Source organism: Labeo rohita, chromosome 10 (genome assembly GCF_022985175.1).
Source record: "Labeo rohita strain BAU-BD-2019 chromosome 10, IGBB_LRoh.1.0, whole genome shotgun sequence".
Classification (NCBI taxonomy): Eukaryota; Metazoa; Chordata; class Actinopteri; order Cypriniformes; family Cyprinidae; genus Labeo; species Labeo rohita.
In genome coordinates this window covers 7,433,497-7,456,136 of record NC_066878.1, presented here as the reverse complement: position 1 = coordinate 7,456,136, position 22,640 = coordinate 7,433,497, and the positions used below count along the sequence as shown (strand labels likewise).

General features: G+C 37.1%; 1 protein-coding gene across 28 annotated transcripts in view; it reads left to right on the top strand.

The window, feature by feature from the left end:
* The window catches only part of dlg2 (discs, large homolog 2 (Drosophila)), a 273,796-nt gene that overhangs the window by 202,190 nt on the left and 48,966 nt on the right, over positions 1-22,640 (top strand). For 16 of the 28 annotated variants that reach the window (XM_051121178.1, XM_051121177.1, XM_051121173.1 and 13 more), the window contains 5 exons: positions 2,478-2,537; positions 3,220-3,378; positions 15,828-15,984; positions 20,881-20,983; positions 21,737-21,781. In XM_051121178.1, the coding sequence (XP_050977135.1) occupies positions 2,478-2,537; positions 3,220-3,378; positions 15,828-15,984; positions 20,881-20,983; positions 21,737-21,781 (524 nt within the window). The remainder of the gene's footprint in view (positions 1-2,477; positions 2,538-3,219; positions 3,379-15,827; positions 15,985-20,880; positions 20,984-21,736; positions 21,782-22,640) is intronic. The other 12 variants (XM_051121202.1, XM_051121179.1, XM_051121175.1 and 9 more) reach the window with 5 other exon arrangements.

The window sequence follows — 22,640 nt, the reverse complement described above, 5'->3', positions numbered from 1 at the left end:
ATAGCACCACCTGTGGTCTGATTTCCTTAAAACTTTGCATGCTTGTTTAGAATCACCTGTCGCATGCTCACCAGGTTTTGTGTAGTTTTGAGTTTTCCTTTAGGCTTTATAGGATTTTGGGTAAATCTTAGGGTAAATTTCAACTTTTTTTTTGATAATTATTGACCTTGAGAGTCAAGAGAGTTATACTGCAGTGTTTTGTTTTCTAGACTGAGTGGAAAACCTAGGGGTGGTTAACAAAAGTAGGGTTTTTTTAACATCTTCTCAATCATTTAACAAACAATTTGATTGGCAGCAGTGGTTCTAGAGGCAAAGTTGTCCGGAATGAGAAGTTTGATCATATGACACGAATATTGCATTTTATGTGTGAAAAACAGTGCATTGTAGAATCATTTATGGCCTTGAAAAATGCAATAGTGCCCTCAGTAGCCAATTTCTTTCAAATTTCTCAATTTTAGGGCCGTGAGTCAACCAGGCCCACCGAGCTTGTTCCAAACGGCCTCTGTTAACCTTGTCTAATAGGTGCTCAGATTTCATTGGCCAATGCCGGCCATGTTTTTTTTATATGCAAATGTCCTTAAAGACACTTGTGGCACTTTGGACCAAGACCGTGCACAGCGATTTTCATGTTGATAGGACAAACGGTTGCGTATTTATATGTTTTTTTTCTTATAGCGCCACCAAGTGACCAAGATCTGCGTGCTGTGTTTTTGTCCTGTGACCTCAAATTGTGCTCTTACATAAGTGTTTTGAGTTTGGTGAGGATATCTCAATCCATTCAGGAGTTATAGGCATTTTACTAAAAGTGACACTGCCCCTTTCGAACATTTTGGCGTCCTTTTGCACCGGTTGAGTTGAAAGTTCAACTTTTTTTTATAATTATTCACTCTCCAGAGAATCTTCCTGCACTGGTTTGGGCTTGTTCACAAAAGCAGGTTTTTCAGAAAAATCCAAAATACTCGCAAATTTCCTCAAGCTCATGATCAAATCTGAGGCATGCGTTTTATCCGGCGTAAGCCAAGGATTTCATCGACATGAGAGACTTGAGCCTAAGACTGCTGGTTTAGGAGTTATAAGTGATCTAATACCTTTGATCGCTGTGGCGCCCCATCAGGCCGATTAGGGTAAGCCTTGGTGACGTTGTCGGAGGTGTGAGTGCTACCATCCCTCCAAGTTTCAAGTCTCTATGACTTATGGTTTGGTCTACATGATCAATTTTACGTGGAGATTGCTGATCCTTGGCTATTCTAACAAATACAATAGGGTTTCAGATTTTGAAGTCCCCTTAGAAATTAGCTGAGGCCCCCTAGTGGGCCCCCTGGTCCTAAACCCTCCCAAAATCGTATTTTTTAACAAGACATTTGTCTTTCCACGCTGTCACTTCAGAAGGTATTTAATGTTCAGTGCGCAATTATTTTAGACCAATGAGATTTCACAGTGGACAGGGCTAACCAACACCACAAATTAATGTTTTATATCATACATTGTTCCAGGACCATCAAAATTTTTGTCTACAAACGTGTGCTACTTAGATAAATCATGTTAACTTTCTGGTTCCATATACGTAATGTGAGCCGATGATGCTGGCCTGTTCCTAATTCTATCTCTGCCCCTCGCCGTCAGTGTGAAGAGCCAGAGGGTTTGTGCCGTGGTTGATAATAAGGGTTTTGTCATGGTTTTATTTAGCCCGCTGTGACCCTGTATTAAGGGCAAGGAGAAGGGAAGAATTGCAGATTTGAAGCCAGACACGCAGTGAGAGACTGAGAGAGAGGAGACAGACACTGGGGAGGTGAAGATACAATGAGTACTGTTAAAGATAGAAAGTCAGAGAAAAAAGGGAATGTAGGGAAGGTAAAAAAGTGTTTGTCAGTCATCTCCGTTCAAGACAAACACAAGCCAGCCTCACACGACGCAGAGCGAATATGGTCTAGTGAGGAGCCTGTCACAAATATATCCTACTTGCTTTATCTGCAAGATGTGTAATGTAGCCTTCACAATAAGATCTTGCTCTTTTTTTACCCACAACCAGATATTACAAATCAGCTCACTGAAACTTGGGGGGAATGTTAGGGACTAGTGATTAGCACATATATATAGGTATATAGAAGATATATAGAAAAACAGCATTTATTAGAAATCTTTTAACATTGTTCATATCTTTTCTGTCGCTTTTGATTCATTTAACGCATCTTTGCTGAGTAAAACTATTGACTTCTTTTTAAAAAAATTAAACTGTAGTGTATCTGACATTTTGAGTGGTTGGTTTGGTCTGTTTGTGTGTCAAACCCAGTTATGTTGTATAAGGGGGCTTGTTGTGATGTCCTGAAATCTGTTGGTGTCTCTGTTTTGTTTCTGCATGCTACACGTAACAAGTACTAAATACATTTAATCTGTTTTGAATGCACATTTTAACATAATTTCATATAAACTGCCGTCTGTTTTGTCTTCATGCTAACCTATTGTCTGTTTCTGATCAGAAATCCCTCATTAGATGAGATGGAAGGTCACAGGTTTGATTCCCAGCACTTCCAGTTGAGGTGAGCGACTTAAAAGCGCCGTCATTTGGGTCCTGAATGTCAATAAATGTCCCACAATGCATGCTACCTACAGCGTATTCTGTTTTTGAACCTTAGAGACTAAATTGTTTGTATGAAATGAGACGGCGACAGTCAGATATGTAATTTTGAGAGTTCAAAAGTGATTGAGACAGAGGGAATGAATAATACGAATGAAACGTCCAAAACGTCCCTGGATGTCAGTCTCTGTGAAGTCTCTTTACAGTGGCATGACAGCATCAACAGAGAACGTTAATTATTAAAAGCAAATATTGAAGATCTGAGGGCTGATTGAAGATGCTGAATTGAGGAAACCGGAAGTCAGTTTTTAAAATGGTAACACTAACTATCAGAGCTAAATGTTGAACTAACCAGTTGCAGTTCTTTCCTTGTTCCTCCCACTTACATGCTTTTGTTATTACTCTCTCTCTCTCTCTCTCTTTCCCCCTCTTTTTTTCAAGTGGTCGACCGATATTGGTTTTTCTAATGGCTGACACCAAAATAATTTACTTAATAAAACATCTGACACACAAAATTATTTGATGTTTGACACTAGGTGGAATGCTTATACAGTATATCGGTCTGTCACTACTCTATCAATCTAAATCTGCACACTAACCCTAGCCGCTTTGCTCTCTGCCTCTCTCTTTCTCTCCCACACCAGGCCTCCAGAGCCAGTTTACAGCACTGTGAACAAACTGAGTGACCGCGCCCCCTCTCCCCGTCTCTACTCCCCCGTGGAGTTTGATAAAAGCCCCATGCACTCAATCCCCCACTTCCCTCACTATCACGTAGGCCTGCTCCCTGACTCCGAGATCACCAGGTACTGAGCACAACGCTCTGCATGGGACGTGAATGAGGCATGTGAATGAAAACTCTGTGTTCACATCTCGCCTGCATGGCCACACCCTAATTTATGCTCACTTGCATGCCCCGCCCCATTTCAGAGTCACCTGCATGCCCCGCCCATACTGTACTAGTCCTAGTATACCTCACTCTTTCCATAGTCTTGTTTTTAAATTATCTGCAGAGGTTTGATACAGTGAAGCAACATATTTGGAGAGTACCATCAAAAAGAAACCAAAATGAAATCAATTTACTTTATTTGTGAGCCTGAAAAACCCATCATGAGGGTCTTTTTTTTTTTTTTTTTAAATTAAGATTTATACATCATCTGAAAGCTGAATATGGTTTGTTAGAACAGGACAATATTTGGCCGAGATAATGCAAAAGGGTGCCTGCGGGTGCAAAAAAATCAAAATATTGAGAAAATCACCTTTAAAGTTGTCCAAATGAAGTTCTTCGCAATACATATTACTAATCAAAAATTAAGGTTTCATATATTTATGGTAGGATTTTTAAGAAATATCTTCAACAGAACATGATATTTACTTAATATCCTAATGTTTTTGGCATAAAAGAAAAAATGATCATTTTGACCCATACAATGTGTTTTTGGCTATTACTGCAAATATACCCGTGTGACTTATGACTGGTTTTGTGGTCCAGGGTCACACTATTTTTTATAAGAAAATGCACTACTGTTTAAAAGTTTGAGGTTGGAATGATTTTTATTATATATGAAATATAAATGAAAGAATTCTCTTTTGCTCACCTACCTGTAGGCTGTATATTTATGTAAAATATTTAAAATATAACAACATACTTATTCTGTACATATTAAAATATATAAAAGAATAAGGGGGGATATTAAATGTTGTTGTGTTTTAAATGAGTAAAAAATTCTTACTGACAAATAGACAAAACCTAGGATAGTGGCAAATTTTAAAAATGTAGAATTACAACTAATTAGTATTTGGGGTGAAAGTAATTCATCTTTTAATATGTCACAAAAATATATTTGTTGTAAATATGCCTGAGAAGATTGTTACACTGAATGACATTTTAGTGGGTGCCTTATGTAAATTAGGGAAAAATGTATGATATTTATTTTTTGCTCATAAAAATAAAAATGCACTTAAATTAAACAAAAAAACTTTTTTTTAAAGCAGTATTACACTTATTGTTATGCTTAAACCCTTTTTCGTCTTTGACCCATATATATACATGCCATTCAAAAGTTTGGGATCAGTAATGTTTGAAATTTAATGTATAATTAATTCCTGTGAAGCAAAGCTGAATTATTATTGTTAGTAGTAGTAGTTGTATTTTATTATATATATATAGAGAGAGAGAGAGAGAGAGAGAGAGAGAGAGAGCTTTTTTTGGGATCTGTGATACTTTTTTCAGGGTCCTTTGATAAATAAGTTAAAAAGAACAGTGTTTATTCAAAATAGAATATTTGTGTTACAGTACACACTACTATTCAAAAGTTTATTCAAAAATTCTGGGGTTTTTTTTGTTTTTTTTGAGTACTTTTATTCAGCAAGGAAGTGTTAAATGGATAAAAAGTGATAGTAAAGACTTAAATTGTTAGAAAAGATTCTACTTTGAATAAATGCTGTTCTTTCTAACTTTTTATTCATCAAAGCATCAAAGAAAAACCTTTCACAGGTTCCAAAAAATATTAAGCAGCATGAATGTTTCAGCACTGATAATAAATCAGCATATTAGAATGATTTCTGATCAATGCGTCACAGAAATAAAACCAATATTGGAAATTGCAATAATATTTCACAATATTACAGTTTTTTCTGTATTTTTGGTCAAATAAATACAGCCTTAATGAACAATAAGAGACTCCATTAAAAAAAAAAAAATCTTACTGGTCCTAAATTTTTGAATGGCTGTGTACAGAAATCTACTGTAACATTATATATGTCTTTACTGTCAGTTTTGCTCAATTTAGTGCATCATTGCTGAATAAAAGTATTAATTTCTTTAAGAAAAAAAAAATCTTACAGACCCTAAACATTGACAGAAAACAGGTTGCGATTGCTGTTTTATGCTGACTGGCATCGAGTACTGCAGATAAGCAACTCTAACCATTTTGCATAATTCTCTTTCATTTTTACCCCTCACACTTCATCCAACAACGAACCAAAGTGCACGTAGAGGACACGAGCATGGAGATTGATAGTTACCATGGCAGTTACCCGTGACAACAGTATAACTGAATCACATCCCTGCTGCAGCTGTCCACTTACTTCCTTCCCTTCCGCAGCCACTGTCAATTGTCCGTATTTTCATTTGTTAGACTGTATTGCTTATTGACAGCTTCCCCATGAAGGTCAGAGCTTGGCCACTGTCATATACAGTTTGCTTGTGCGCCTGTGGCGTCCATCTGACATTAATGCATCGTAAATCAGAGTGGATGGATTTTATCTTGCTTATTTCCTGTCTAACTGATTTCAATTTAGGTTTAGGCAGCAGCTTGTATCGTTAATTGGATATAAAACTTTATTAGCAATAACGCAACATCTCTCATCTCGCTGATTAAATGACTAGGCGTATAAATGTAATAGTCCGGAGATGAACGGAGTGTAAACAGGGGGTTTGGCCGCAAAGGAAATGCTCTGAGACTCTCTGGCACAAATGGCTGAGTAATGTTTCGCTGTTATCCGAATCTGCACGTAATGCCCTCGGCGTGGGCGTGCTTTGTTTACCGGTTTGTTTTGATTTGGATTTTTAAGTTCATTACTCTATGAATTATAAAGCGACGTCTAATTGGCTTCTATGGGATTTGAGTTGATTTGCATTTCAGAACGCCACCGCTAACACCTAATGCATCGCTTAAATCCTCAGGACTTGCGGAAAAAGCGTTCATGAAAATGCCAGCGATAACATCTGTGATTAATGGATTGCTGTCTCTCATGTTCAGGGTCTGCCGGTTTTTGATGATGCTCTTCAAGAGAAAGCGCAGGCAGCAGTTCTGTGAAAATGGCCAATTCTGTGTGGGAACAGTTCTCAATTTATGACGCATAAACACTAAAATACTCTGCCTAAGAGCGCTGTTACTTCACATTAGCTTTGTTTGAGTAGCTCCTGACAGCTGCCAGTAAAAAAATTGCTTGATTCTCAAATAAATCTTATGTGGAGCACTAGAAATATACAGCGCAGTGGATTTGACTGCTGATTTTTATGGCATGATTGGCTCAAAACTGGATATAGAAATGTGCTCTGCTAAATTCAGTATCTTTTCTCAGGTATTATTGACCAATTTCAGCATCACCAGGAGATACTGGCATACAATTTGCAAAATTATGTTTCAAGCAGACTTTCTTGTTCAGTGAAGTCATTCTCTTTGATTTGACTAGAATTCGGATGTCTTTGATGTTTTCTTAATGTGTATCCACTTGGCAATAGTACACAAAATGAATTTGATTCTAATCAACAACCTCAAGCATGGTCCCAGAGAGAAATTAGATCTGATGTATTTTGGAGGACCTCAGAGGATTTCGATCTTGTCATCTCTGAATCATCGGTCAGGAGGGAGAATCCATGACATCATTCAGTTCGAATCCAAATACATGAAGCCGTTTGGCACAGTGGCTCTTGCTTTCCGGGCTCTTTTGTAGCTTTGCGGCGTATGCGTTCCATGGAGGTCATGTCCCATACGCTGGCTACTCACTGATCTGAAGTGATAGTTTTGTTCGTTTCATGATTACTAATTTCATTTGGGGCTAAAAGTGAACGGTGCATGCTAATTGCGTTTTGCTGATGTAGACAATTTCGCAGTGACTTGAAGCATAAATCACAGTTCCCACAAGATTTTCTTACTTCTAATTTGTATGACTTCCTTTTAGAGTAGGATGAACTGGCTTAATCTGGTTTGCTGACAGATTTTTGAAATACGCTTATGGAGAATGCAAATAACAAATGTCTGAGATCTTAAACCGTTTCTAACAGTGACAGGTGTTGTTTATGTATATTAGCATGTTTAGTATGAGGAGAATACTAATTCTACTGGAGCTTCTTAAAGTATGCCTTTTCATCTTTTATTCATAACTCATATTATCAGTGAGGGCGTGAAGATTAAATTAGCTTAATTTATTACTGGTGTTTGCCAAGACAGTCTAGGATAAAGGGATCTGAACAAACCGCTAACCCTAAGTATTAAACTTTGGTACATGACTTGTGCTAAAGTTTTGACTATGCATTTTGAGGGATATGGTATGGATTTATTCTTTTAAAAATAGAGACATTTCATTGTATGACTATTTTAATTCATGTTTAAAAATAGGGTTAAATATAAGAGTTAAATTATACTAGATTTTTGGTACAACTCTATTGTCCAAAATAAAATTGTGGAAAAAAGGCAAAACTAAGAGCACATACAGATCTTGTACATTGTTGTGGTCAAATTAATGATTGAATGTACGAAAAAATGTATGATAATGAGCTAATGTTTATATTTTTAATGTACTCTTTGGCTGTTTGCTCAGAAGCAAAATGTGCACTATAGATGTTGGATACTCAACTGAATCCATTGTTTGTTTGTTTTTTATTCCCTAGATGTCCTTTTCAATGCATTGTGGGACATGAGCTTAAGTGAACCAGCAAATAATGAAACCCTTTCTTCTTAACCTCCATCCATTCTCTTACTGATAGTTGACAATACAGGCCCATCTCGCATTGATCAGTGGTACAATTTCTGTCAAAACCCTTTCTTGTAGTTCTCATGATATACCAAGCATTTGCCAGTTTCCCTCGGGAGAAAACATTGACTTTTTTTAATAACAAAAGTTCAGTGTTTACAATTGTGTCATCCTTAAAACTCCCCCTAGGGGGGCCAACCTGCCCTTTAAGAGGGACAGAAAATGCAGCAGAAAAGATCTGATTGCATCTACTGAGTGTATTAGAGTTTACCGCTGTGATTCAGACTGTCAAAGGTGCAGAAGAGGCTGCTATCTGGAGAGACTATTGAGCTAAGAAGTGAAAAGGCCATCTAGTTCTCTCGCTGAGAGAGCGATTTTGAAAACGGCAGGGAGGTGCGCATATCAATACGTGTCTTAACATTTCTGCTCAACAGCTAAATTGCTCTGTGTGTTTTCTCGGAATCTGTGAATCAGATGAAAGCCTATTGATTTTGTTGAGGGGTATCGGATATGTTTGAGTAGGTTGATCGATCGGTGGCAATTATAGATTGGCACCATAGAGTGTCAAAGTCTGATAAAAACTCAACAAAGATCATAAGGTATTCGTGGTTTTATTTTAGAGGTCATAGTTGGATATATAGTGGGAAAAAGGGAGTGTGAAAGTATGAGGATAGATATATTAAAAGGACTAGTTCAAAAGAGTCATACGTTCATGAATCGGGATGGATGGATGGATTTTGAACAATTTATTAAAGAACCAGTTCAAAGGAGTCATTTTTCATGAATTGGGATGGATAGATGGATTTTGAACAATACATTAAAAGGACTAGTTCAAAAGAGTCATATGTTCTTAAATCTGAATGGATAGATGGATGGATGGATTTTGAACAATTCATTAAAAAGAACCAGTTCAAAGGAGTCATATATTCATGAATTGGGATGGATGGATGGATCAGTTGATGGATGGCTGGATGGATGGACTTTGAACGATCAATTAAAAGGACTATTTCAAAAGAGTCATGTTAATGAATCGGGGTGGATGGATGGATTATTGGATTGGTTGTTGGATGGTTGGATGGATTTTGAACGATTCATTAAAAGACCAGTTTGTAAGAGTTATATGTTCATGAATCGGGATGGATGGATAGAGGGATTTTAAACAATTCATTAAAAGAACCAGTTCAAAAGAGTCATATGTTCATGAATATGATTGGATGGATCAGTTGATGGATGGCTGGATTTTAAACAATTCATTAAAAGGACTATTTCAAAAGAGTCATATTAATGAATTGAGGTTGTTGGATGAATGGATGGATTTTGAACGATTCATTAAAAAAAACAGTTCAAAAGAGTTATATGTTCATGAATCGGGATGGATGGATAGATGGATTTTGAACAATTCATTAAAAGAACCAGTTCAAAAGAGTTATATGTTCATGAATTTGGATTGATGGATGGATGGATGGATGGATGGATGGATGGATGGATGGATGGATGAATAGATCAGTTGATGGATGGTTGGATTTCAAACGATTCATTAAAAGGACTAGTTCAAAAGAGTTATAGGTTCATGAATCGGGATGGATGGATGGGTGGATGGATCGATGGATGGATGGATGGACTTGCTTTAACGATTTGTTAAAAGACCAGTTCGAAAGATATGTTCATGAATCAGGATAGATGGGTTGTTGGCTGAATGGATGGCTGGGTAGACGAATGGATTTTGAACAATTCATTAAAAGAACCAGTTCAAAAGAGTCATATGTTCATGAACTGGGATAGATGGATAATAACAATAATAACTTTATTTTTATATAACACCTTTCTCAAGGTGCTTTATATAATGAAACAAACAAGTAAAAATCCAACACGCACAAGACAACCAAATAAACACAAATACACAAAAATCAGAACAAAGAAAAAGATAACTTAAAATGTTAACTTAAAAAATTAAATAAGATTCATATGTTCATGAATCAAGATGGATGGATGGATGAATGGATGGGTTGTAGGATGGATGGATGGCTAGATGGATAATGGATTTTGAACAGTTCATTAAAAGAACCAGTTCAAAAGAGTCATATGTTCATGAATTGGGATGGATGGATGGATAGTTGGATGGATCGATGGATGGATTTTGAATAATTCATTAAAAATGACCAACTCAAAAGTACCATATGTTCATGAATCTGGATGGATGGATTGATGGGTTGTTGAATGGATGGATTTTGAACAATTCATTAAAAGGACCAGCTCAAAAGAGTCAAATGTTCGTGAATCGCTTTTTGTGTAGTGTTTTTGACTCACCAACAAGAGCTGGTTCATGAGTCATTTGTTCATCAATTGAACAAGAATCACTCCTATTCAAATGTATGATCATCATACGTGATTGATGGTCGAATACTGTAACAGAACAAGATTAAGCTCTCAGAAGAAGATTGACATTCACATTTGTGGTAGCTGCAATGCTGACATGGCTGATGTGTGTGTCCAACAGATGATGTGTAATTGGATTTATGCTCTTTACACCACATGTTTGAACAGTTTGACTGACAAACTAGAAGTTGTTACAAAGTCCAGGCTGTGTGAAAGAACAAGAATTCATTAAGGTGTTCCTTGCTTTGTTGAGTGCTGAAACATGCAGCTTTTAGCTTTCAGCCCATTTCTTCAAGGCTGAGGGTCATTACATAGGTACTCTGCAATTCCTTCTTCCTTTATTGAGGTTGAATCTGAAAGGCAGTGGTTATTCTGCCATCCGACAGGAGCGTAGCGTGCCAACCCATTAGAAACGACAGCTTATATTTCACGTGGATGAGGCTCCTGACACATTTTCATATTCAGAACGCTCTTACAGTGGAAGAATGCTTTGCGGGAGAAGGGAGGGAGAATAACACAGGGTGACAGTGAATAAGTGGTGTCGGGTAAAGATGTGTGAGGGGTTGCATATGAAATGCCAATCCGCCCCTCTCCTCCACAGGTATTGTGAATTGAAAACGAGTGTAATCTATTTGGTTTGTTTTCCCATTTGGCTCTGAACTTGAAATGATAAACAGTAGCTGTTTGTAATCTGGGACCGAGGTGCTGGGGGAGGCAGACAGGAGCTCTATCAGCATTTTGCAGCTGGGAGAGAATGAGAAAGGGATGAAGGAGAGAAACAAAAAAGAAAGAGAAAGTTTGGAGGATAGAAATGTAAGTGGAAAAAAAAGATTGAGAGAGTTTAATGAGGGTGGTTACAGCCGACGGGGCGCTACAAGCACTCAACCCACCTCTGAGCCAGCCGTTACTCAAAATAAATCCATATGCAGTGTCAAATACATAATGATCAGCATATCATTAGTATCAGCATGAGTCCTCAGACTCAAGATCAGCTGTCACAGATGCTCTCTGAGTGGTAAGCTGCAATTTATGTTGGTATAAAATAGAATAATGCAGGGATTGAGTGTTTCTTTTAATCTTTTGAGAAAAAAATAACTACTACTTATCCAAAAATCTGTTTTTATGTTATCTTTGAAGGCATAAATGAAAATTCTATCTGTCATTATTTATCAAAAAAATAGTCCATGTGACATCCAATCCAAAATGCTTTTTGTGTGCAAAGAAAACAAAAATAATGACTTTTACAACAGTGTCACATGGACTATTTTAAGGATATCTTTACAACCCTTCTGGGCCTTGAACGTGATAGTTGCATTCCTGTCTATGCAGGGTCAGAAAGCTCTCAGATTTCATTAAAATATATTTATTTGTGTTCCGAAGATGAATGGTCTTACAGGTTTGGAACGACATGAGGGTGAGTAAGAATTTAAATTTTTGGGTGAAATATCTTTACTATTCTTTCACCATTAAATGGATCACTGATTAAGATTAAAGGAGAAGTTCACTTCCAGAACAACAATTTACAGATAATTTACTCACCCCCTTGTCATCCAAAATGTTCATGTCTTTCTTTAATCATTCGTAAAGAAATTGTGTTTTTTGAGGAAAACATTTTAGGATTTTTGCTCCATATAATGGACTGATATAGTGCCCCCAATTTTGAACTTCCAAAATGCAGTATAATTGCGGCTTCAAACAATGCCAAATGCGGTTGTAAACGATCCCAGCTGAGGAAGAAGGGTCTTATTTAGCGAAACGATTGGTTATTTTCATTAAAAAATACAATTTAAATACATTTTTAATTTCAAACGCTCGTCTTTTCTTGCTCTCCCTGAACCCTGTGTATTCTGACTCAAGACAGTGCCTAAGTATGTCAAAAAACTCCCTCAACTTCAAAAATCATTTCAAAATCATCCTACATCGCTGCAAAAGTTCCGACACAGTCTATGCAAAGTAAACATGCAAAGATGATCAGACACCCTTAACAAAAAGTTGAGGGAGAAAATACGATGGGAGTTTTTCGACATACCCTAAATGTCTTGAGCTAGAATACACAGAGTTCAGGGAAAGGCAAGACGAGTATATAAATTGTATTATTTTTATGAAAATAACCGATCGTTTCGCTAGATAAGACCCTTCTTCCTCGGCTGGGATCGTTTACAACCACAAAACTGCATTTTGGAAGTTCAAAATCAGGGCACCATATCAGTCCATTATATGGAGAAAAATGCAGAAATGTTTTCCTCAAAAAACATAATTTCTTTATGGCTGAAGAAAGAAAGACATAAACATCTTGGATGACAAGGGGGTGAGTACATAATCTGTAAATTGTTGTTCTGGAAGTGGACTTCTCCTTTAAGATGAATCAGTGCCACGTTTAACTTTATCGTTGTCATGACAGTCAACATGTGTCTTATCTTCTGTCAGCTGTGCAAGACAATTAGCAATCAGCACATATGCCACCTCTGTGCCTCATTTAAATAGTCTGTCAGCAGCACACCTATTCTGTGTTGCATTTGCAATGTAAAAACAGATTTAGTTGTTATATTACATGACCTCATGTGGCATTTTAAGTTGTCCCAGTTATTTTTGTGCATATATTAATGGTTTTATCCTCATCTTAAAGTATTAGCAGCGTTCAATGAAACTTTTGAGTATGAAACTACGATAAAGCTATTTTAGTGGATTTTTAAGTTTAAGGAATTTGTTGCTTTTTGTAGAAGTGTGCTGTTGGGATTCAGGCTTGATTCTGTTCTCACTGGATTCTATGGGTGAAAAAATGGAATAGGGTGCCATCTAGTGGTAAAACGGCCAATGTTCACATTTTGGCTGTATTACAAAGTCTTTGCAGGTCATGTATTTTTAGCTCATAGCTGCACTTATTTATTAACAATGGGCAGCATTATTTTATCTAATGAATATGACTAAACATGTGAGCTCTATTTCCTTAGCATGAGACTGATCATAAGATCAGAATATGTGATGAACGTGTACTGTGTGTTCAGTTTTATAGACTAAAGGTTAATTTAATAGGTAGCATTGCATTAATAGCCACCAAAACCACAAATGTAAATTGTATAAGTGGATATTTTCATGGATAAATATGTGCACTACCAGTCAAAAGTTTTTGAACAGTAAGATTTTTAATGTTTTTTAAAGTCTATTCTGCTCACCAAGCCTGCATTTATTTGATTCATGGTACATTGAAATATGTTTACTATTTAAAATAACTGTTTTCTATTTGAATATATTTTAAAAAGTAATTTTTTTCCTGGGATTTCAAAACTGAATTTTTAGCATCATTACATCCTTCAGAAATAAATCTAATATTCTGATTTGCTGCTCAAAAAATATTATTATTATTATTGTTATTATTATGTTGAAGACAGGTTTTTAGGTTTCTTTGAGTAGGAGGTTCAGAAGAACAACATTTACCTGAAATAGAAATCTTTTGTAACATTAGACATGTCTTTATCATTACGTTTGATCAATTTAAAGCATCCTCGCTAAATAATATTAATTTCTGTAATTTCTATAGTGTATAATGTTACAAAAGCTTTTAATTTCAGATAATTGCTGATGTTTGGATCTTTATTTTCATCAAAGAATCCAGATTAAAAAAAAATGTACTCAACTGTACTCAAATATTGTTTTTAATAATAATAATAATAATAAGCAAATCAGCATATTAGAATGATTTCTGAAGGATCATGTTACACTGAAGACTGGAATAATGATTCTGAAAATGTAGCTTTGATCACAGAAATAAATTACATTTTAAAATATATACAAATAGAAAGCAGTTATTTTAAATAGTAAAAATATTTCAAAATTTTACACATTTTGCTGAACTTTAGATCAAATAAATGCAGGATTGGTGATTAGAAGAGACTTTAAAAAACGTTAAAAATCTTACTGTTCAAAAACTTTTAACTGGTAGTGTATGGATATCAGATGTATTTTATTGTAAAGTTTTAGGCAGGATTGTTACATATTGTCAAAGATGTGGCCTTTTATAATTTAGTTGTGCGTGGATGAATAGTTCAAAATGTAATGTTTAACTCAATATGTTATAAATTTGTGAAATTTACTAGCAGTTTCTAAATGAAAATGCCATGGTTGTCCTGGAAAAAGTGAAAAATCCTTATCATTGAGCTGTGATGTTACATATCTTACTGATGGCTGGTAGCCAGAGGCTTTGCCAGTCTGACTCATGAATATGAATTAGATTGTTTGCCATTGGTCAAGCGTTCGTAACTGATTTGCTGAAAAACAGAATAGCTGTCACAATCAGGATTAGCACTTCCTAATCCTGTTGGTTTGATCAACTTCTGACGCAACCGGTTGGCAGAGCCTTCTGTTTGGTTCTAGCGCCATTGTTTACATCTTCTGTCACAGTTTTATTCTTCACACTGTATCCAATCCAAAAAAAAAGCTCTTAAAATATAATGATTATGCCCAAAAAGTGTTTTCACATTTCATGGGATGCAGCTTGGCTTAGTTTCTGTTTATGGCCTGAAGAGCATCATCACTCCGAGGCGAGCCAAGCAGACGCGCTGGGAGAGAGATGAAGTGATGAAGAGAGAGAGAGAGAGAGAGAGAGAGAGAGGAAGGGCCTGCCTCTTCCTCACAACTAGGTCAGGGAGAAGACAGCACTAACAGATTAGCCTTCTGTTCTAAAATAGCTCCATCTCGGTTGTCGTCTCTTTGCATTATCATCTGTAAACTCACAAGGTTGTGTATCTCCACATTTCAAGTGTATCTGACAGAAGTGTCACAGCTCAAGATATCTCTCGGTTTGATTGGTCACACTTGACAGGATGATGCCCCGACTGTCAGGATCCTATGACTAACTGAAAGGGCCCAAGCTAAGTGGATCAGACTTTTGGGGATCATTTGAACACAATCTATAATGCATTTCAGCACAGCTTGGGAGTCAAAATCTGATTTGGAGTTATAAATAAATTAATATTTTTAATTTCAGGATTTTTGAGAAATTAAAAGGAAGGAGTTATATTTTAGATTCAATATTGTTTGCCATTTGCTTTATTATAAATTATACTATATATACATTGCAGGAAGTGAGAGAGAGAGAGAGAGAGAGAGAGAGAGAGAGAGAGAGAGAGAGGCTGTGTGAGAGGCTGTGCGTCTTCTCCGTTTCTAGGAAACCGGGCAGAAATGGGACAAATAGCACATAAGTGGAGCAGTCCCCAATAGGTGTCAGCTATTGTGCTCCATTACATCGTAGACTGCTTGGACCGACCCAAGAGTGTGGATGCGTGTGTGTGTGCACGCGTAGATTGCATGCGTATGTTTACAAAGTAGCGTATCGCGTGTCAGTGAAGATGCTGAGCCCTACGGACTCTGAGCTGATGTATTACCTCAACTGTGTGTACAGGGAGCCCAGGAAGATCGTTCTGCACAAGGGCTCGACCGGACTGGGCTTCAACATCGTAGGAGGAGAAGATGGAGAAGGCATTTTCGTCTCCTTCATACTTGCAGGAGGGCCCGCAGACCTCAGCGGGGAGCTGCGGAGAGGAGACCAGATCCTATCCGTAAGTGGATGTCCCAAATTATATAAATCATTGTAAATAATTTTACAAGGATCATAACAAGGTAGATTGTCCCTCGTGTTGGTATCATGATATAAACAGCCAATTATTGGATTTAGCATTTGTTAAGATTAAAATATCTACCTCGAAGGTCATGAATAGATGTCATATTTTGCTTTTTTATGTTAAAAGCAAGGCTGTAAACCACCATAAACATTTAGAAGCACATGTCCTCGTTAATATTCAAATTAGTAGTTGAAAAATCTAATTTTTTTAATGACCTTGTTACTTTGTTATATTTAGGTCCCCTAATCACAGTGATCCATGGTTAAAGAGACCTAAATGTGTTCATTTTAATGTTTTTAATTTAAAAAATCTAATTATGTTTTGATTTGAACAAACATCATGTATAATATGTTTTAGTTAGTCATTCAGATTGATATGTGACCCTGGACCACAAAACCAGTCATAATGATCAGTTTTTGAAATTGAGATTTATACATCATCTGAAAGCTGAATAAATATGGTTTATTGATGTATGGTTTGTTAGGATAGGACAATATTCAGCTGAGATACAACTAATCTGGAATCTGAGGGTGCAAAATAATCTAAATATTGAGATAATCACCTTTAAAGTTGTCCAAATAAAGTTCTTAGCAATGCATATTGCTAATCAAAAATTAAGTTTTAATGTATTTGCGGTAGGAAATTTACAAAATGTCTTAATGGAACATGATCTTTACTTAATACCCTAATGATTTTTGGCATTAAAAAATCTATAAATTTGACCCATGTATTTTTGGCTATTGCCTACAGGGTCACATATAGAAAATTCCCAGAGTAGTGCAGAACTTGTACTGAACAGGAGGTGGCACCATTACATCATTCTGTGAACCTTTAAAACCTGTGCCGAACACATTTTTTTAAAAAGTTTTACCTTTTTGTTGTCTAGTCGCTATTCAAACCTCCACCAGAGCCAGGTTTCCTTTTTTTATTACAATTTCATCACTGAGTTTTTGGCACAGATGCAGTGCCGTAACTTTGCGGCGGCTTAATTGACAGCGCAATTACAGCTCTCATTGAAACAATCCAGATCAGCGATCCACTCAAGTAGCTCTCCAAGCTGATTTCCTGTCGCTGATCTCATCATTTTATGTTTATCAGAGCTTCATCAGAACTCACTGGTTGTAATCAGACCCCTCCATCCAGATCCCCGCCGCAATTACTTTCAGTGCCACTTGAGCCGAGAGCAATCACGGTCTGCCTCCTTAGGACACTGATTAGAAAGCGAGAAAGAACAAGGGAGAGGAGAGAAATAGAGAGGGAGGGACGAGATAATGGAGTGCTGGCCTGATTTTAGAGTCTAAGAATAGATGTGTACCTCCTGAGTTCACACTGTTAAATGAGCATTAGGACACGCTGCAGGCATGCTGAGATTCACAGACACACACACCCCTCACCTGCCCCTCCCACTGCGTTGTAGTCTCATGTTGACAACTTCGGTTTGTAGTCCTAAACCTGATGTCACTCAAGATACGGACCACACTGTAGAGATAGGTCCTTCTGGAACACAAAGAGACTCCAGTGGCTAAACCTACATAACCAGTCAAAAGTTTTTGAACAGTAAGATTTATTTGATCCAAAGTACAGCAAAAACAGTAACATTTTGAAATATTTTTAATATTTAAAATAGCTGTTTTCTATTTGAATATATTTTACAATGTAATTTATTTCTGTGATTTCAAAGCTGATTTTTTCAGCATCATTACTCCAGTCACATGATCCTTCAGAAATAATTCTAATATTCTTATTTGATGCGCAGTATTATAAATATATTGATTTCTATCATTTATTTCCCCTTATGCTGACTCCAAGCTTTTGAATAGTATAATGTGTAATGTTGCAAAAGCTTTTTTATTACAGACAAATGCTGATCTTTGGATCTTTCTATTCGTCAAAGAATATTTAAAAAATGTACTCAACTGTTTTAAATATTGATAATAATAAATGTTTCTTGAACAGCAAATTTGCATTTTAAAATATATTCAAATAGAAAGCAGTTATTTTAAATAGTAAAAGTATTTCACAATATTACTGTTTTTGCTGTATTTTGGATCAAATCCGCTTAACAAAACACTTTAAAAAAACATTAAAAATCTTACTGTTCAAAAACTTTTGACTGGTAGTGTGAGGAGAAATGATAGAAAATTGTGTTATTTAGGTCGATGATGAAAATATGTAAATTTAATTTAATTTACATACAACCAATGTTAGCCTTTGCTAAGTAATTTACTGTAATAACTTGGCCTACTAGCTTAACATATATGCGAACTGTTTAAGAAAAGCTCTTTTGAATAGCTAAAAAAGGAAGTCACAGTGTTATCAGACACTGAGGAAATCAGGCATTGAGAAAAGGTTGTAGGAGCTTTTATGACACCAAAGGGGAGTTGACATTTCGCATTTTAAGAATAGCAGTTTTCAGTTTATGAGCAGCATAAGGTCTGTGGTTACATTACTTCGTTACTTGAAGATACTTTCACATTTTTCTTTGAAACATAATTTACACTGTCATACACTACCTTTCTAAAGTTTTTTTTTTTTTCCATTGATGACTAGAATGTTACAAAAGTTAGCATGGTAGCATGTAAGAAATACTGCTAATGCATATATATATATATATATATATATATATATATATGAAACATACATATATGAAATAAACTCCCAAATATATGAAATCATCCCATAGCAGATCTATACAGGTGGAGCTGGGGAGGGTGGAGGGTTTCTGAAGCGCGCTGCTACAGCAAGCACTAGCCGAGTGTTTGAATTTTGAGCAGCAAGCTCATTGGCTGCTGATATGAAAACAACCTATCAGCAGCGCCATGATCCTGAAAAACTTTCTATATTACTTTATTATTAGGGGTTCAAGCACGTAGCGCTGAAACCCTATTGTAATTGTTAGAATGGCCAAGGATCAGCAATCTCCACATAAAATTGATCGGGCAGACCAAACCGTAAGTCATAGAGACTTGAAACTTGGAGGTATGGTAGTACTCACACCGTCTACAACGTCACCAAAGCTTGCCTAAATCTGAAATCACGTGAAAAAGGTTGCGGAGCTAGGCTACTTGGTAGCACTATAAGAGGGGGGAAAAAAAACATAAAAATGGCCATAACTACGCACCCATTTGCCCTATCAACATGAAATTCGGATCATACGGTCTTGGTCCAAAGTGCCCCAAGTGGCTATGAGGACATTTGCATATCTCAAAAAACATGGTCGCCGTAGGCCGATCAACACTTGTTAGACAAGCTTAATGGAGGTCGACCAAACGAAACTCAAAAACTCAGTGGGCCTATTTGACTCACAGCTCTAAAGGTCTGTGAGAAATTTGAAAGAAATCAGCCACTGGGGGGCTGTATCACATTTCTCAAGGGTGTAAACGATCGTCTATTGCACAGTGTTTCACACATACTGTACGTACAATGTTTGTATCATACAATAGACCTCTTCATTCCTAACAACTTTGCCTTTAGAACCACTGCTGTCAATCAAACCATTTGTTAAATGATTGGGAAAATGTAAAAAACCTGCTCTGTCTGGAAAAAAAACACTGCAGTGCAATTCTCTGGAATCTCTAGGTCAATAATTATCAAAAAAAATGTTCCCTTTGGGAAGCTATAACGGGGTCGTTTAGAAAAGGGACATGTCCAAAAATGCCCAAAAGTCCAAATGCCCGAAAGCCCCAAAGCCCCAAAGCCTAAACACACATGCGACAGGTGATTTTAAACAAGCATGCAAAGTTGTAGGGAGATCAGACCACAGCTGGCACTGTAACAGTCATAAACATAAAAAAACATATTTCTATGGAAAATTACCTGTATTTACCAAAAATGCTTTTTAAATCATTGATTTAGGTTACAGATTTGCTAAATAATTTTTCATATGTGCTTATACCTTAAAGTGCTTGAATCCTGGTAATCGCTGCTTCCATCTATATTTTAATGCATTTTTGATCAAATAAATACAGCCTTGCTGAGCATTTATTTCAGAGGCTTTCTTCAAAAACATGTTTTAATTGTGGTGTACCTCAAACTGCTGTGTGCTTTAAATCTGTTCATTGTTAACAGGCTGCTAAGGACTACAACGGTTGTCAGCCATGATTAATTTATTCCACAAGTGAAAGAGCCCAGTAATGGAGGGATGCATAAAAGAAATAGTATTTGCCTGATCATGTGATCTAGCATGATATTTTTATAGAAATTTTTCACAATTACTATTCATTATTGTTCATTTCTGTGCAAAACCTTTTAATGAGGAAAAATGAGTGCACCTTTACCAGCAGTTTGGTTGCAACACCTGCTCCGGGTTCGTGTGCCAGCAGTATACAGCGATTTCTTGTCCTCAGCCGGTCTCAACCTGCTTGAACATACTTTTAATGGCTCAATTTGGGTCATAGAACTGATGATGCACACAACTTAGCCAAACTCATAATTTGGAGGAACACTGATTACTTTGTGGTCCAGCTGTTGCAGACTCTGGCCTACAGGGTACTGCCGCCCACTGATCCTTTACTATAGGCTTTTTTATATGTGCCTGGATCATAGCAGGCGTTTCTCATGCCAGATCACTCTAGGCTGAAAGAAACCAGGCCATTTTAATAGTACTGACAGCATTGCTGCACATTTAATGCTTACAATTTGAGACATTAATTAAGGTAATTTGATGAATTAGATTTTATTGCATGCTTTATGTACACTTGTGATGTATTTTGTTACCGATAATAAATTCTAGCCTTGTTGGTCATTTAATTAATGTTTCTGGCGAGTGTTATTGATGAAACAACATCGGATAGATGCAATTGACGTAACAGCTTTTGTCTTGATTGATTTCAGGTTAATGGGATCGATCTGCGAGGTGCCACTCACGAACAAGCAGCAGCTGCGCTGAAAGGAGCGGGCCAGACGGTAACCATCATCGCCCAATACCGGCCCGAGGGTAAGTGTCCGTCAGCTCCTTTTGACCAAACACCATCGCTGAAGGTCACATGATTCTTACTCACGGAGCCACTCAGAGTGCAGAGGTCACCTTTAGCTGCAGGCAGGACAGAAACACAACTCACCCAGACATTTTTGGGCCAAGCCCAGCCCCGGTGTGCTCATTATTCCTCCTGACTGTTACAGAATAGCGCATGTGCCCTTGGAGTGTCGAGGTGCCATGTTTGATAAGTGTCAGTTAGGAGGTTTGGCGGCTCTGGACTCCAGTGACCCATTCAGATGGGGTCGGATGCATCAGCGTAGTCTCGGATCTGAGAATGTTTTTACTGGCTTATCTTACTTAAAGGTGAAGTGTGTCATTTTTTCCATGTGACAGTACTTCTAGCTCAACCGTTTTCAGCTGGTATAATAGAAAATGCTCCTTGAGCACAAAATCAGCATATTAGAATGATTTCTGAAGGATCTTGTGATGCTGAAGACTGAATTGCTTCTGAAAATGTAGGTTTGCTAAAGATTAATTCCTGCAACACTCTAAATGTAGCATGCATTATTTTTCCAATTGTCGCCACTAGGGGTGCCATAAATGACACACTTTATCATTAAATTGTAATCTATGATATTGGAAAGGGTGTATGAGGTTTGCATAGCATGAGCTGCAGGTGTGTGCTCATACAGTCTGTGATAGGTGAGAGAGACGGATGTAGCAGCGTGGTCAGGTGTGTACTGATATGTCCTCTCTTTTTTCACCCGTCAGAACTTGCCCTGTGCTCCCCACGCCGGGCCCCGCCTCCAACTGCAGGTTTGTGCCATGTGATCAGCACCTGGGTCAAGAGCAGTACCACACAGACAGACTGCACAGAGCTAGACCACAACTAAAGACTCGACCACTAAAACCGCTAATTTTACAGTTCCTTTGGGAACCCCAAGACAGCACTTAGATCTGAAGTTCACAGCTCAGGTTCTGTCTAACTCTTTGCAGTCTGACTGAGGAACGTGGTCGCATTCTTGCCCCAGTGGCGGCTCTGACCATGGGCCTCTTATTCAGGGGAAAGGAACAGAGAGAGACCTTGCTCTCCTGATAATCCTGTGTGCATCCTGTGTTCCCCTTGCCTGCTGCCTCACTTGATAAACTCCTTGGCTCCTGTCGTGTTTGTTTTTGGCTCTAACCCGCCCGTTCCACACAGACGGCTGCTGTTCAGTACATACACATCCAGATATTAATCCTGGGAGATCAAGATATCAAGACAAGGGGAGATAATTTACATTTTTACTTTTAGCAAAAATGAATAAAATTGAAGTTAGAAATGAGGTACATAAGAGATAAATCATACGTATTAGATTATATTGTTTTTTTTTATGTTTTTGTGGTTACATTAGTTTAAAAAAAAAAAAGCAGTTATAATGTGAAAAATTATTACACTGTTTTCTGTTTTAATATATTTCCCATGATAGTATTTACATTTGTGACCCTAGACCATAAAACCAGCGTTAAGTAGCACTTTGCCAAATATACCAATAGCCAAAAATGCATGGTATGAGGCAAAATTATCAATTTTTATTTTACTTTTATGCCAAAAATCATTCAGATATTAAGTAAAAATCGTTTTCCATGAAGATATTTTGTAAATTTCCTACTGTGAATATATCAAAATGTAATT